This window comes from Rana temporaria, chromosome 2 (genome assembly GCF_905171775.1).
Source record: "Rana temporaria chromosome 2, aRanTem1.1, whole genome shotgun sequence".
NCBI lineage: Eukaryota > Metazoa > Chordata > Amphibia > Anura > Ranidae > Rana > Rana temporaria.
In genome coordinates this window covers 274,293,385-274,308,577 of record NC_053490.1, presented here as the reverse complement: position 1 = coordinate 274,308,577, position 15,193 = coordinate 274,293,385, and the positions used below count along the sequence as shown (strand labels likewise).

The 15,193-nt window shown below is 41.6% G+C and overlaps 1 protein-coding gene across 1 annotated transcript; it reads right to left on the bottom strand.

The window, feature by feature from the left end:
• Positions 1–4,654: 4,654 nt before the first annotated feature.
• Positions 4,655–14,992, bottom strand: IQCC (IQ motif containing C). The gene is made up of 5 exons (XM_040337064.1): positions 14,886–14,992; positions 14,661–14,804; positions 11,127–11,661; positions 8,172–8,269; positions 4,655–4,912 (listed from the first exon to the last, which is right to left on the bottom strand). The coding sequence occupies exons 1-5, from the start codon at positions 14,922–14,924 to the stop codon at positions 4,874–4,876; spliced, it is 855 nt and encodes a 284-aa protein (XP_040192998.1). The 5' UTR covers positions 14,925–14,992; the 3' UTR covers positions 4,655–4,873.
• Between the last annotated feature and the right edge of the window lie 201 nt (positions 14,993–15,193).

Sequence of the window (15,193 nt, the reverse complement as noted above, 5' to 3'; positions counted from 1 at the left end):
TTTGGACACTATTTTTCGTAAGTTCGGGCACTTAATGGAGAAAAAGATTAGTGTGTGGTGGGATCTCACCACACATGAACAATATATCAAAGAAGGGATAGTTCCCAGAAGGTTAAGATGGGAGGTTCCCATCAATGATGGACTAATGGATGGGGACTCCACTGAAGAGTGGTACAAATTTTTTAATGAGAAGGGGTTGGAACTAATGCAGCTGTTAGTCAAACGTAAACAACGCAAGTTGACTGTCATCAACAAGGAACTAGCCGAATGCAAAGTATCCTTGGAAAATTTTAAGGACACCCCTCCTTTTGAATCACTCACGAACCAATTAAATAGAGTCCTGGAGAATAAAGATGCTGAAATTAAGCAACGGAAAAAGAGGAAGTATTGGAGAGATACCAATGATTACCGTTTACACCAAACATTCAAATGGCAATTAAAATTAAAAGAGGGAGTTAGAGGCTCAGTGTCCTCATCCCCAGACAAAGAGGTACGGATTATCATACCACCTGTGATAAATAGATCTAGATCACCACAATGTGACAGATCCAATGGGGATGATTATTATAGACCCCCGAATCCCTACCCTTATGATCAAACTAGATCAATAAGAAGTGAGGCAAATGAGCCAAGGACCCCTAAACCTTGGCGGAAAAATAACAAGAAATCTCCCAGGCATCCAGCCTGGAAAAATAAGAACACTCAGCAGGTATATTACCCCCCTAACCAAACAGGGAATCAAGGAGGATACATGCAAGGTCCTCAACACAATATCAACCAATATAATCAGGATCCTCGAGATGTGAGAGATGCATATCAATATCAAAATCAGGGCCCATATTCCAATTCACAAAGTGTACCGCCAAATCGCGATTACCCTCAACAGGATTATAGGAAAAGTCCGGTTCATACACAAAATAAATATGAACCCTTAGCCAACTATATTGAAGAAACACATTCCAGGTCTTTTTTAGATCATCGCCGGAACGACAGATCACCACCTCGGGGAGCAGAATCAATGTATGCCCGCAGTCCAGACGAAAGAGAGGATGTAGGGGGGGACAAGGGTCCAAAAAGAAGAAAGGTCAAATAGGGCAAGGAATCATTAATCTGAGTGGGGTTGAGCTCACTACTCCAGAGCTAACCCTATTAGATAAGGGCTTAAAATTTGCACCTAAGAAAAATCTGAATAAATTCGATGTGTACGTCGATATTCAGAAATATACAAGAAAATTAAACATTAAAAAGTACATGCTTAATCAACCCATAAAAGATGAATCTGTTGGAAATTTGCCGGGTAGAATTCAACATAGTTCTTTAAGAAATAAATCGTTGTTTAACCCTCAAGTACACAACAACCAGCACGTAGAAGTATTCAATAAAATGGTGCTAAAAGACCTGGAAAAACTAAAAATAAGGAGGTTACCAGATCCCAAAATTATTCAAAAGGGCATCAAAGAATTGGAGAAGAACAAGAAGGTAATAATACGACCGGCAGACAAGGGAGGTGCAATAGTATTACTGTCAAAAGATTATTACTATGAGGAATTGAACAATCAACTCCTTGATCAGAATACGTACATTAAGCTCACAGGTAATCCTACTGGGGAGTATAAGGAAGAATTATCTGTGCTCATACAAAAGGGCAAAGATAAAGGTATTTTATCCAAGAGAGAAAGTAAATACCTGAATCCAGATATGTGTCGAGTTCCTATTATTTACACGGTACCGAAGGTACATAAGGATCCCCTAAAACCCCCTGGGAGACCAATTATCAACGGTATCCAGTCAATCAATTCACGCTTAGGGGAATATGTTGATAAGTTTATACAGCCCTTGGTATCTAACACCAAGGCTTTCCTCAGAGATACAAAACACCTTATCCAGTTACTGGAGACTGTAGTAATCTCCCCACAGCATAAGTTCCTGATAGCAACAGCTGATGTAGCTTCGCTCTACACCAATATTAATCATGAGGAGGCGATTAGTGCAACGAAGTGGGCGATGAATCTTTTTAGCCAACTCATCCCTAGGCAAAAAAAGTTTGTTTTGCGATGTTTGGCTTATGGCTTACAGCATAATTATTTTTGGCATCAATCCCAGTTCTACAGGCAACTTAATGGCATCGGAATGGGAGCTAAATATGCACCCAGCGTGGCAAACGTATTTATGTCAAAATGGGAGGAGGGGGCAATTTACAATGATATGCCCAGCCAGCTGATTTTATACAAAAGATTCATAGATGACTGTATTGTCATCTGGGATGGTGATGAACAATCTTTAATCACATTCTTTGAGAAATTGAATCTAAACCAACAAAATATTTCCCTAACGTATACTATCAGCAATCAGACTATACAGTTTCTGGATCTGGAGATCACGCTGGAGGAAAACTCAATATCAACTAAAACATACTTTAAACCAGTGGAACGGAACAGTTATATCCCGGTGGATAGCTGTCATTTCGAGCCCTGGCTTATAAACATCCCTAAAGGACAGCTGTTACGCATCCGTAGAAATTGTACTGACCAAAAAGTATATTTGGAGCAAGCTAACTTTATAGGAACAAAGTTTGTGAATAAAGGGTACAATGAGGATTTTATTCAAGAACAAATCCGTAAAGTATATGACACACCTAGAATTACCCTCATTCAGGACAAAGTGAGATCTGATCAAATGGATAATAATCTTCCGATTATCTTGAACTATACTGTCCAACATAGACAGTTAGAAGCCATTTTTAAAAAGTATTGGCCTATCCTGAGATCTGACCAGCAGCTACAGGGTATCTTACCCATTAACCCCAGGGTGGTATATCGCAGAGCTCCCACACTGAGGGACTTAGTAGCTAAAAACGTTCCTGATCCTCCAACAAAGAAAAATGTACTTACCTTCTTTCAGGGTAAGGGATTTTTTCCATGCAAGAGGTGTTTTGCATGTAAGAATACGAATTTTAATGGTCAAAAATGTACCAAATTTACTTCAAATGTCACCAAGAAGGAGTACAATATTGATGACCTTATTACCTGCAGAACTGAGGGTGTTGTGTATGTCCTGGAGTGTCCATGCTCCCTACAATACATAGGCCGCACTAAACGACCCTTATGGAAAAGATTAAGAGAGCATGTACAGAATATTTTAAATGCATACCCGAAACATAATGTCTCCCGCCATTTTGAGTTATGTCATCAAGGGAACCCAAAGGGTTTGAAATTTTGGGGCATACAAAAATATAGTCCCCATTGGAGAGGAAGCCATAGGGTGAGAGAGATAAGTAAAGCAGAATCAAGATGGATCCATGAGATGGGATCTCTCTCTCCGAATGGTTTAAATATCGACTTTGATCTTAACTGTTTTATATCTGATTTTTAAATCTCTGGTTTTAATAAGTTTTAACAGTATTTTATATATATGTATATTTCTCACATCTCCCTATCAGCTATCTTATTGTTATCTTATTATGAGCGTATACTCACTTGTTGGCTAGTGGTATAGTGCTCTTGTAGTGTTATGCAATCCTAGCGTATGATGCTATTTTAAGTGCAGATTGGGATATGTGATTGACAGCTCTTGGCTTGATCCACATGTAACAATTTTAACATGTATATGGTGGATTACTTTGCATTTTATATATATATTTTTTATATGTATTTATTTTTATTTTTATGTGTATTTGTATATGGTTATACACTATCAATATATATATATATATTTTTGGCTTATGTGGTAGTAATACTACATGAAAACCATGGGGTATTGTCTGTATGTGCTCATAATAGATGAGTCTGAGCTGCACGGATTTGCCCATATAAGAACCTGAGATAAAACTATTTTTTGTTTGTTACTGTTAAGACAGCGGTTTTAAAAGTTATTTTGTCTCATTTTGTATCACATTAAAATTTGTTAAATAGATACAATTTTATAAACCACAACGGCTGAAATGTGGTGGTGTATCTGCAATGATGTAGTCATTGGTGCCTCCCCATTGGTCCGTTCGCGCCGCTGCGAGTGTGTGACAGGCTATTTATAGCCTAGCAAGCCCCATTCACACATTGACCCATGATTAAGTCACGTGTCTAGTGACGATACGCGTGGGGGAGGAGCTTGAGTGACGGGACGCACGGAGGTGCCGGATGAAGAGCCTGACAAGCTGAGCAGCCTACATGCACACACGCTAAAGCCTATCTATTACCGGGGATTCGTGAGTGATGTTCTGAGTGTTGTGAGACGTTAGTGTTTCATTTAACGGTATCACACTATCGGTCTTTTCTCTGTCTCCCTTTCTTTGCATATCTGAAACTTGTGAATACCTGGTGGAAAGCACTTTTTTGACCTGACAGGCTGATCATCACACCATCAAGCTGGTTATATCTCACACACTGTGTGTGTGCGGTCGGGCAAAGTGTTATTGAGTTGCCTTCAGGATTACAGCAACAAGGGACGATATATATTTAGAATTTGGAACTTTATTCTTTGTATCAATTTGTCTTATTTCTCCAGTATTTTGATGTGTTGACACCTTTATTTAATCAGTTGATTTAGCGCATTATCCTTTTTTCACATATTTTGCTTGGTTTAGTTCACCGTTATAATTGCTGCTTTTTCATTTATTTATTGATTAATTGATATAATTAATTTTTTCACTATAGTAGCGCTGTAGACCTTTCACATATACTAGTGAAAACAAGCATTGCAATGTAGTGGCAATAATAAATTAATCTCTTGCAGATTAAAACATGAGCGTAAATGTCTAATGCATAGCCCAACATAAATTCATTGTAGTCCAACTTGTATGACAGGGAATAAATAAAATAACTCTGATGGGGAAAATGCAGTGCCATGTCTTGCTTTCAAGGTGCGACGTATATCCCGATCAGCTCTCGATTCCCATTCTCTGCCTTACCATTAGATACTGTGAAAAAAAAAAAAATAGGTTAGACAAACATAAGTTCAGTGTTCATTTTGGCAGCAGATTTAGTTTTAGTCTCAAGACTTAACCACTTCCATACCGGGCACTTACGCACCTTCCCGCCCAAGCCAATTTTCAGCTTTCAGTACTGTCGCACTTTGAATGGCAATTGCGCGGTCATGCAATTGCGCGGTCATGCTACACTGTACCCAAACAAAATTGGCGTCTTTTCCCCCCACAAATAGAGCTTTCTTTTGGTGGTATTTGATCACCTCTGCGATTTTTATTTTTTGCGCAACAACTAAAAAAATTATGTTTTTATTTTTTTCTGTTAATTTTTTTGTAAATAAAGTAAGTTTTCTCTTTCAATTACGGGCACTGATGGGCACCGATGAGATGGCACGGATGGACATCGATGAGGTAGTACTGACGGGCACAGATTAGGTGGCACTGATATGCGGCACTGATGGGCACACATAGGCAGCACTGATGGGCACTGATAGGTGGGCACTGGGCATGGATGGGCACTGATGGACACTGTGGGGTGGCACTGATGGACACTGTGGGGTGGCACCGATTTACCTATGTTTCCAGTCAGTGCCCATTTGTGGGCACTGATTGGCATCTTTTTATTTTTTAATGCTTTATTCTTTTTTTTCCCCCCCAGACTTTTTGCCCCCCCCCTTTTTTTTGCCCTTCCCTGGTGGTCCAGTGTGGTGATCTGAGGGGGGGGCTGCGCTGATAAACAATCAGCGCGAACCCCCCCTGTCAGGAGAGCCGTCGAACGGCTCTCCTCTACTCGCGTCAGACGCGAGTGAGGAAGAGCCATCAACGGCTCTTCCTATTTACATCGTGATCAGCCGTGGTTGGGCACGGCTGATCACGTGGTAAAGAGCCTCCGTGAGAGACTCTTTACCAAGATCGGTGTTGCGGGGTGTCAGACTGACACCCTGCAACAACGATCGCCGCGATGCGCGCCCCCGGGGGCGCGCAGCGGCTCAGAATCCTGAGGACGTCATATGACGTCCAGTCAGGATTCTACAACCACTTTCCCGACATTCGATATGTCATTGGCGGGCGGGAAGTGGTTAAATAGCATTTTAGTCTTCTGCAATTGTTTTAGTCGTCTAAAATCTAATGGGTATAATTAAATTGTAATGCATTAGTGAACATTTCTCTACAATTTCCAAACTCATACTGCTGGAGTGAAAAATCTCATACTATTTATGGTATTGAGGTATGAACACGCACTACAGACCAGTGTTAATTTAAAAGTCACATTTCAAATTAGTCCTAGTCTTGACTAAAACGGCATTTTAGTCCCAATTTTAGTCATCTCAATTGTTTTAGTTGTATTTTAGTCGACTAAAGTGTTTAAAGTCGTTTTAGTCGACAAAATTAAGTCGTTTTAGTCGACAAAATTAACACTGCATAACTCAAAGTACTGAAACCTCTGGATCATATCAATTATGCAATTTACATTTTTAGAAAGAAAGGTCAACATAATGTTTCCTTTAAAACCTCAGAGCTAATAAAAGCAATATTTTAAAAGATCACTAAAGGAAATTATTTGTTTAGCTAAATAGCTTCCTTTACCTTACTGCAGTACTGGTTTCATGTCCTTATTGCTCGTTTTTGCTCTGATGTTGCTGTAAAACTGCGCTGATATCCACACTTCCTGGTTGCCTGTTTCCTTATAACCATGGTACTGGGAGCTTTTCACGGTGGTCTAAGCTGTCATTATTGTGTGTCTAAAACTCCTCAGAACCAATCAGATTCATTTTAAAAACACTGCCCTGGATTTGTTTGTTTTTGTTCTGTGGGTCTCTTTACTTCACAGAAACATGAAACCAGTTTAAAACCAAAAGTGAAACTAGAGGCACATTATATGATAGATTAAATTCAATTTGTAATCATTTTTAAAAGGAATCAGTTAACTTGTATGTCTCTATACCCTGTAAACAGTCATTTCAGCAAAAAAATGTTTTTCCTTTAGTGACCCTTTAACATTATTAAGGAAATATCTATGGATTAACAGCCCTGCCACTGCAAGAACGTAGATAAAAAAAAAAAAGTATAAAATGTATATTGATTATACTGGTTATATTTAGCTATTTCTGCTTCCCATGAAATACACATTTTGGATTAGACTCGATCAACCAAAACCTGTAAACAGCAGAAAAGTGGGTCTTCTGTTTTTATAGACAGTGCTGTTCTGTGTGGTAGAGGTGTAAATTTAAAGTCTGGATAGATTTAAATGCAAATCCTTAGGCAGGTTAAATAGCATCTCCTATAAGTATTTTATCTGTGTATTTAACAGTTTTCCTAGCCTTCAGCTTTAAAAGAGAAGTATGAGATTTTATAACTTTTTTTTACAAATCATACCTACCTAGTTAGTTGCATCGGTCACCTGCCATCTCTAAGGCTGAGAACTGATCAAAGACCTGATCGCTCAGTTCTCCCCCCATCGCTCTGAGCAGAGAACTATGAATGTCAGTCTCCAGCTCTTTGCTCTGCCCCTCCAGCACTCACTGGAGCACTGGGCTGTGAAGAGGACGGGAGCGGCTGTCTAAAGCCTCGTACACACGATCGGATTTTCCGCAGACAAAAGCGTAGGACTTTTAACCCGAACGGCGTTGGCCAGGAATTTGTCTTGCATACAAAACGGCACACAATTGTTTGCCAACAAACATGAAACAACGTGTTTTTTCAGCTCTTTAGTACCCCGCTTTGGGCACCTTCTGCTAATGTTGTGTTTGGCGAGCATTGCTTCTAAGCATGCATGTTTGCTCTTTGGACTTTTGTACACACGATCGGAAAATCTGACAACAGACAATCGTTCACGTCAAATTTGTCCGCGGATAATCTGACAAAAATTGTCCGAAGCATACAAACGGTCGGATTTTCCACCAACAGCCTTTCATCACACAAATCCCATCGGAAAATCCGATCGTGTGTACGAGGCTTTAGGCTCTCAGTGGCTTGCTGAGAAGCTGAGCCAGGTGCCAGTTCAGGGTCCTGGGTGGATCTCAACCATATGGTCACAATCTTTCCCCAGCCTGGACCAGCTTTGTGAGATCATATGACAGCAGGCTTTGGCTTACTTTTGGCTGAAAACAGAACACAGGAGTAAAGAACGAACTGCACCCCTGTGAACCACATGAGAAGTACAGTCAAATGAGCTTTGGCTGTACTTCTCCTTTAATCATTTATAACTAGTATAGCGAAGACAAAAGGCAATATGTTGGGAAACAGGACTTACATTTTTTCTACTGGCTATTGCTTGCTGTACCCACAGTATCTCCATGGCCAAGTGGCTTCTAAGCATTTGCAGCTCATTCGGATTCTTCAAAGAGAGATCTAAATTAGAGAAACATCAGTCATTTAAGGAGAAACAATGTAAAACACTGTCCAATGCAGAAACTAAAAAGAAAACTCGAGAATATTCAAATACAGATCAAAAATTAACTTGACACCAGATTACACATTAAATATGGGTGTAAAAAGTAACATGGCAATAAAATATATATTGTATGTGTGATTGACAAGTTAAATAAACAGACATGTTTTATTATACACACACACTTCTGTTGATATATAAACAAGTATAAAACATTTGTATGAAATATTTTATGGTGTACCCAAACTAGGGAGATGAGGGGGGAAGGAAGGAGGATATTATAAAGCCTCTTCTAATGCAAAAATATAGACTGCCATTACAGAAATCTCCTTCTGAAAATAGTAGTTGCATGTATACCATGCTAATCTAATGGCTTTGATACATTATATGACTGACTTCACCTGTTGGTGTTTTGAGCTAGGGAGGGTCTCCTAAAGCATATATTATTATGGGTTAACACACACAATATTATATATATATATATATATATATATATATATATATATATATATATATATATATATATATATATATATATATCTCTCTGTTACTGATTAAAATGTTTGTGTTCGATTAATCAATTTTTTTAATCGACTAATTATAACGCACATACAGATCCAACTACTTTTAGCTGATCTCCCTGCATTGCAACTCTGCATTAGTCAGTGGTAAATGTGGTATACACTATATACAATCACCCGACACAAGTTAGTTTCCACAATCCATGACTTAACAGTTCACACAAATACTTTTTTAATTCAAATTGTAGCACCGAAGTAAGTAACTTTTTCTTATTAAACTTTAAGAAAAACGTAGAAAATTAGTTTAACTTTAATTCTAAAACGTATCTAGCATATTGACTGTCAGTCACTTTATAGTAGGCAAGTAGGCATCACTTTAGTCAGTCACACAGACATACCAGAGTGTTTACATTTTCTGGAAGCAGACATGATCGCATTTTGACAATATACCCTGAAGAACTGAACAGTCTTTTGCACGGAACAGATGTTGCCGATACACAAAGAATTGTCTGCACAAAACTGCTTAGGACAGGAAAACGATGGTTATTTTTGCCCCCTTCCCCTGATGGAGCCCGATGTATCCTCCTGCTCCACGGATGCAAAGTTACCTCAATCCAATGGGTGCAGTTTGCTCGCATCCAGCAGGGTAAGTCTCACTGTCCAGTGACGTCAAGAATTTTGATCGATCAAAAAAATTAAAGATTAATCAAGGAATTAATCTTTAATTTCCCCAGCTCTCTCATACATACATACATATACACACACACACACACACACACACACACATACACACATACACATTATATATATATATATATATATATATATATATATATATATATATATATATATATATATATATATATATATATATATATATATATATATATATACACATATATACATATATACACACACACACACACACACACACTAGCCCCTCTATTCGAGGCTGGTAATAACACTGTTTTACAAAATGAGCAAGCGCTGTAAATACCCAATATCAGCTGTTTTCAGGCTAGTGACATGACTCACAGCCGCTTTCCAGGTCTGATGAATGGCTTCTGAGGGAGGGGCCATGATCTTCCTCTGACGTCAGCCGGGGGGGTTTACGTGACCGCTCGTCTCCTCCAAGTAGGGCGAGTTTTGCACTGTTGATGGGCGACTTTGTGCCCTCCGGCCCTTACATGAAATAATTGTAATATACACGACCCCTTGCAGAGTGGAGCGAGCATCAGCAGCGTGCGGCAACGACTGTCCCTATGCCCTGTTCATTGCGCAGGCTACAGCTCATGCCCAGCTCTTAATGTTTGGTAATTTTCAGAGCTAAAGCGCTGCACCTGCGCAGTCCAGGGCGGGCATAATCTGCCAGGGGGACACATCTCGGCAGAACACCCTGTCTCGGAGCTGTAAAGCAGCCGTGAGTCATGTGACTGGCCTGATGACAGCCGATATTAGATATTTACAGCGCTCCTTTTGCAAAACCAATGATCTAGTAAGCTATGCAAGCCTCTAATAGAGAGGCTGGCAGTGAAAAATGTTATGAGGGGACAGCGTATGATGGAGGAACGCACATAGACCACGGTCATCAGAACAGAGCTACCCTTGTTATCGTGGTCCATTTAGAGGGGGCATACAGGAAGTGCAATATTCAGGTTGTTTTTTTTTTACAGTTTAGAGGGGGGCAGATTACACAGCACAAACGCTGTGCTGTGTAATCTGCTTTAAGGGACCAGAATCTGTTTTTTTTTGGGGGGGTTAACAAACACTTAACACCAAACATAGCCAGGCAACCAGAATTTTCCTAAAGAGGTCAGCATTGGCAACCAACCCATTTCTTTCAGGGCAGGTTTAATTTAAAGACTGGAGAATGAAATGCAAGTCAGGAAAGCACAAAAACACCCTAGGTCATGAAACCATTGGTGTACAGAACATCCCCAGAATAGTTTCCTGCTTTGCGATTGGCTCATCGGTTTTCTCAGAAGTCTCCACTAAGACGTAAAAGTAAAATGATTAGAAGCAATATTTAAGGCATCCCCTGTAATAGGAATGCAATAATCCCTAATGCTTTTCTATTAAAGGGATGCCAAGACCACAGCTTTCCTCATCATAAAACTGAGATTGGCTCAGGTAGGTATAATTGAGGCCGACCCTCCCATTCAGTAATCAGTAAGGAAAGGAGATGGTAAAACCAACAGCTATTTCTTCAAAAACAAAAAAAGATAGAAAGCTGTAACAAATGTTAAAATTCCTCATACACACACGATTTCCCATAGTTGACGGAGTTGCTCCTCACCTGCATCCATGGATTTGTCACTCCACACAGAGCTGCTTCTTGTCCATTCTAAGCTCTCATACCTTTGATTTGTGTTACTTATGTTGGAATGATAGGGGAAGGTTTGTCCTTGTGTTACGGGCAAAGTGTCTGTCTCTCCTGAAACCCTTTTCCCTTGATGGAGACAATCCCTGTCTGGGCTCTCAGGCCGTAAGGCATGCATCTCTAACAGAGGGCTCTCCATCTTCCTGTCAGTAGTCTCTGACACTTGGTACTCTCTTGTGGGGACATCCTGAAGCCGACTTGGTTTTCCTGACAGGTGCTCACTTTCTGAGGCAGCTCCAGGCAGTTGGCACTCTGCTGGCACTTCTTCAGTCTCTGATGGTTGGTAATGGTTGTACTCTTTCTCTAGGGTACACGGTTCATGTTCTGGTTCTTGTCCAGCTTCCTTTCTATCACTGCATAATAGGATGGGGTCTGTGTTTCTGGTATGCCTGCCTCCACCATGACTATTCCCTTTACAAGCTCCGAGTCCAGTTGTACCTCTATGCTGAACCTGGATGGGGAGAGACACTTTGGGGTTGATTTACTTAAAAGGCAATAGTCGGTTCACCTTGCAAGGACATTTTCCCCAGAGCTTAGGGAATGAGGTGACACGCCATCACCCAATCACGTGCATACAAAAATTAAGAATTTTTTGTTTCCTTGCACATCACTTTGCAAGGAATACACAGTTAAGTTGCACCGCATTCACTAAGATCTGAGGAAGATTCCCTTGCAACGTTAAAGAGGTGGTAAAGCCATTTTTTTATAAAATAAAAAAACATAAAAAAATAAAATACTTACCTGCTCTGTGTAATGGTTTTGCACATAGCAGCCCAAAAGTCCTCTTCTGGGTTCCTCTGCCGTCACTCTCGGCTGCGAGTGCCCCCATAGCGGATCACTTGCTATGGGGGCACTTATACAGGTGCACATGGGGCTGGGCTGTGTGCATCCATAGAAATACACAGTGCTGCTTGGTCCCACTCCTGCTCTCTCCTCTCTGGTTTTAACTGACAGCAGCGGGAGACAATGGCTCCTGCTGCCATCAGCAAAGCTAGAGAGAAGAGAAAGGCGAGCAGAGCTGCAGTGCACAAGGCACAGCACTGGACTGATACAGAAGACGGGTAAGTGTTTAAAGTGCAAGTTCACCTTTACAGTAAGGAGATCTTACACTGGACCCCCTCCCCCCGGTCTCGCAGTACCAGTGTCCCACGATCCCCCACTGTCAAGCACCAGGATGAAATCATCCTGGCTTTCTCTCCTCGCATTGATGACAGAATAGGCCACACGGATTCTGAATAGGTCAATGCTGTCCATTTCTGTACACACTGAAAGGTATGGATAGGAGATTATTAAAGGGGTTGTAAAGGTTTGTCTTTTATTTTCTAAATAGGTTCCTTTAAGCTAGTGCATTGTTGGTTCACTTACCTTTTCCTACGATTTCCCTTCTAAATGTTTTTTTTCTTTGTTTGAATTTCCCACTTCCTGTTTCTCCTCAGTAAGCTTTTCCCCCCCATCATCTGAGAGGTGAAAAGTCATTAAGAAAAGCTTACTGAGGAGAAACAGGAAGTGAGAAATTCAGACAAAGAAAAAAAACATTTAGTAGAGGAATAGAAGGAAAAGGTAAGTGAACCAACAATGCACAAGCTTAAAAGGAACCAATTTAGAAAATAAAAAAACTAACCTTTACAACCCCTTTAGGACAGCAGGGATTTCAAATCCCAGGACTGGTGAAGTGATATCCTGATGCCTGGCAGCTGTAGATCACGGGACACTGGTACAGCAAGGGGGCTGCTTCTACTGAAACTTTGTTTTTTCCTTAAAAGTAGTTGTAAAGTACATTAAAGCGGTAGTTCACCCTCACTTACATCATTTTTCCATCGAGACAGGCATTGTAGCGCGAGCTACAGTATGCCTGTCCCGATTTTTTTACCCCCGTACTCACTGTGTACTCGTACATTAAAGATTCCGGCTCCCGCGGGGAATGGGCGTGCCTATGGAGAGGGAGGATGATTGACGGCCGGCCCTGGCACGTCACTCTCCCCGAAGACAGCCGGAGTAGGTCTCGGCTCTTCACGGCGCCTGCGCACAGGCTATGCGCAGGCGCCGTGAAGAGCCAAGCCTATTTCGGCTATTTCCGGAGAAGCGTGACGCGCCAGAGCCGGCCGTCAATCACTTTCCATCTGGATTGGAACGCCCATTCCCCGTGGGCAGACGGAATCGTCTAGGTAGGATTAAACAGTGAGTACGGGGATAAAAAATGTAAGACCAGCATACTGTAGCTCGCGCTACGATGCCGAATTTTATGATAGAATAAAAAAAAAAATTTTTTTTTTATTCTAGGGTGAACCCCCGCTTTAAATATCAGAAACATTTTTGAAAAGAAAATGATGTTTCATTAAAGCGGGGGTTCACCCGGAAAAAAAAAATGTAACATTAGATTGAGGCTAATTGTGGGAAGCAGAATCGGGTGTTTTTTTTTTTTAAATCAATGAAGTACTTACCATTTTAGAGATTGATGTTCTCCGCGGCTTCCGGGTATGGTCTTTGGGACTGGGCGTCCCTAATTGATTGACAGCCTTCCGACGGTCGCATACATCGCGTCACCAGTTGCCGAAAGAAGCCGAACGTCGGTGCGGCTCTATACGGCGCCTGCGCACCGACGTTCGGCAACTCGTGACGCGCTGTATGCGACCGTCGGAAGGCTGTCAATCAATTAGGAACGCCCAGTCCCACAGACCATACCCGGAAGCCTCTGAGAACATCTATCTCTAAAACGGTATGTACTGCATTGATTTCTTTTTAAAAAAAACACCCGATTGAGGCTAATTGTGGGAAGCACAATCTAATGTTAAAAAATAGTTTTTCAGGTGAACCCCCGCTTTAATGCTTCCTTATAAAAAAAAAAAAAAAAAATAGCCCTTTCTGCCTGTGTAATTTACCTGCAGGTTGGCATGTACAAAGCAGGGCAACATTTCTTCAAAGGAAGTGTTTACCACTGAGCATAGGTAATGAAACGCACTCATACCCAGCGGCTTTTTGCCTCTTCAGTGACGCACTGACCTGCTGTCAATCAGTAAAGATTTGGGAAGGGGCATGGCTTTAACCCTCTTCCTTCAGGGATGTGCTACCTCACTCTGTACTGCTGTCAATCAATGGAATGCAATCCAACCTGGCGGCATGTCGCTTCCTCCTCCCCAGCCGACTGAAGTGGCCAGGGAGGGGGGGCTTACTATAACCTGACCATTAAAGATACAGGCACACTGTGCAGGATGACGGAGGATGTAAACTGACAAGCTACCATGGATCAGTTTACATGCTTAGCATGGTCAGTTTATTCCCTGGAAGATGGGAACTGGCAGGATCAACCAGGTAATCCAGGTGCACTGCCTCCACAAAAACGAGTGACAAAAAATATATATCCCTACCTTGAACAGACAGAAGAATGTTTATTTTTTATTACGTTTACAAACACTTGAATGCAGAGAACGCTTTGCCCCTCAGCAGACTCACCATAGCATTGAAGAGTGGGGGGGATAGGAGCCGTGCCCCCCATTGTACAGCGATGTCCTCTCCTTCTATGTCTCTCACCACAGCCTCATAGTCCTGCAGCACTCTCCTGAGTCTCCGGCGGGCCAGCACACCGCGGGCGTGAGCCTACAACACACAGAGAACACTGAATATACCATGCTGACTGACTGACCGCTCGCACCGCTCTCTGTATTCTGCATCCCTCACCTGTAACACTATGGCAGCAGCTTCCTCCTCCTCCATCATTCAACTGTAACCGCTAGAGGGACCGGAAGGGATGTCAGGGGAGTGGGCGGGCCATACACAGCATGCACTCAGCCAGAATGTGTAACGGAAGTGACGTTTCGTCGCCGCCATCTTGCTACACCCCGCACAGTAAGTATACACTGAGAAGGGGGCAAGCGGACATATGGTTACACCCACCGAAGTTTTGCATTTTACACTTCAGTAAACTGATGCTAGTGTCACTGTCACCACCAGGGAGCAGGAGAAGGGGTCTAGTGGCAGCATTATAG

What these genes read in the sequence shown, in the direction of transcription:
- IQCC (XM_040337064.1), bottom strand. Translation starts at nt 14,924, where the DNA reads ATGATGGAGGAGGAGGAAGCTGCTGCCATAGTGTTACAG. An exon ending in CCCCACTCTTCAATGCTATG is followed by an intron (nt 11,662 to 14,660) that starts GTGAGTCTGCTG and finishes CTCCCCATCCAG; the next exon opens with GTTCAGCATAGAGGTACAAC. An exon ending in CAATAGCCAGTAGAAAAAAT is followed by an intron (nt 4,913 to 8,171) that starts GTAAGTCCTGTT and finishes TTTTTTTCACAG; the next exon opens with TATCTAATGGTAAGGCAGAG.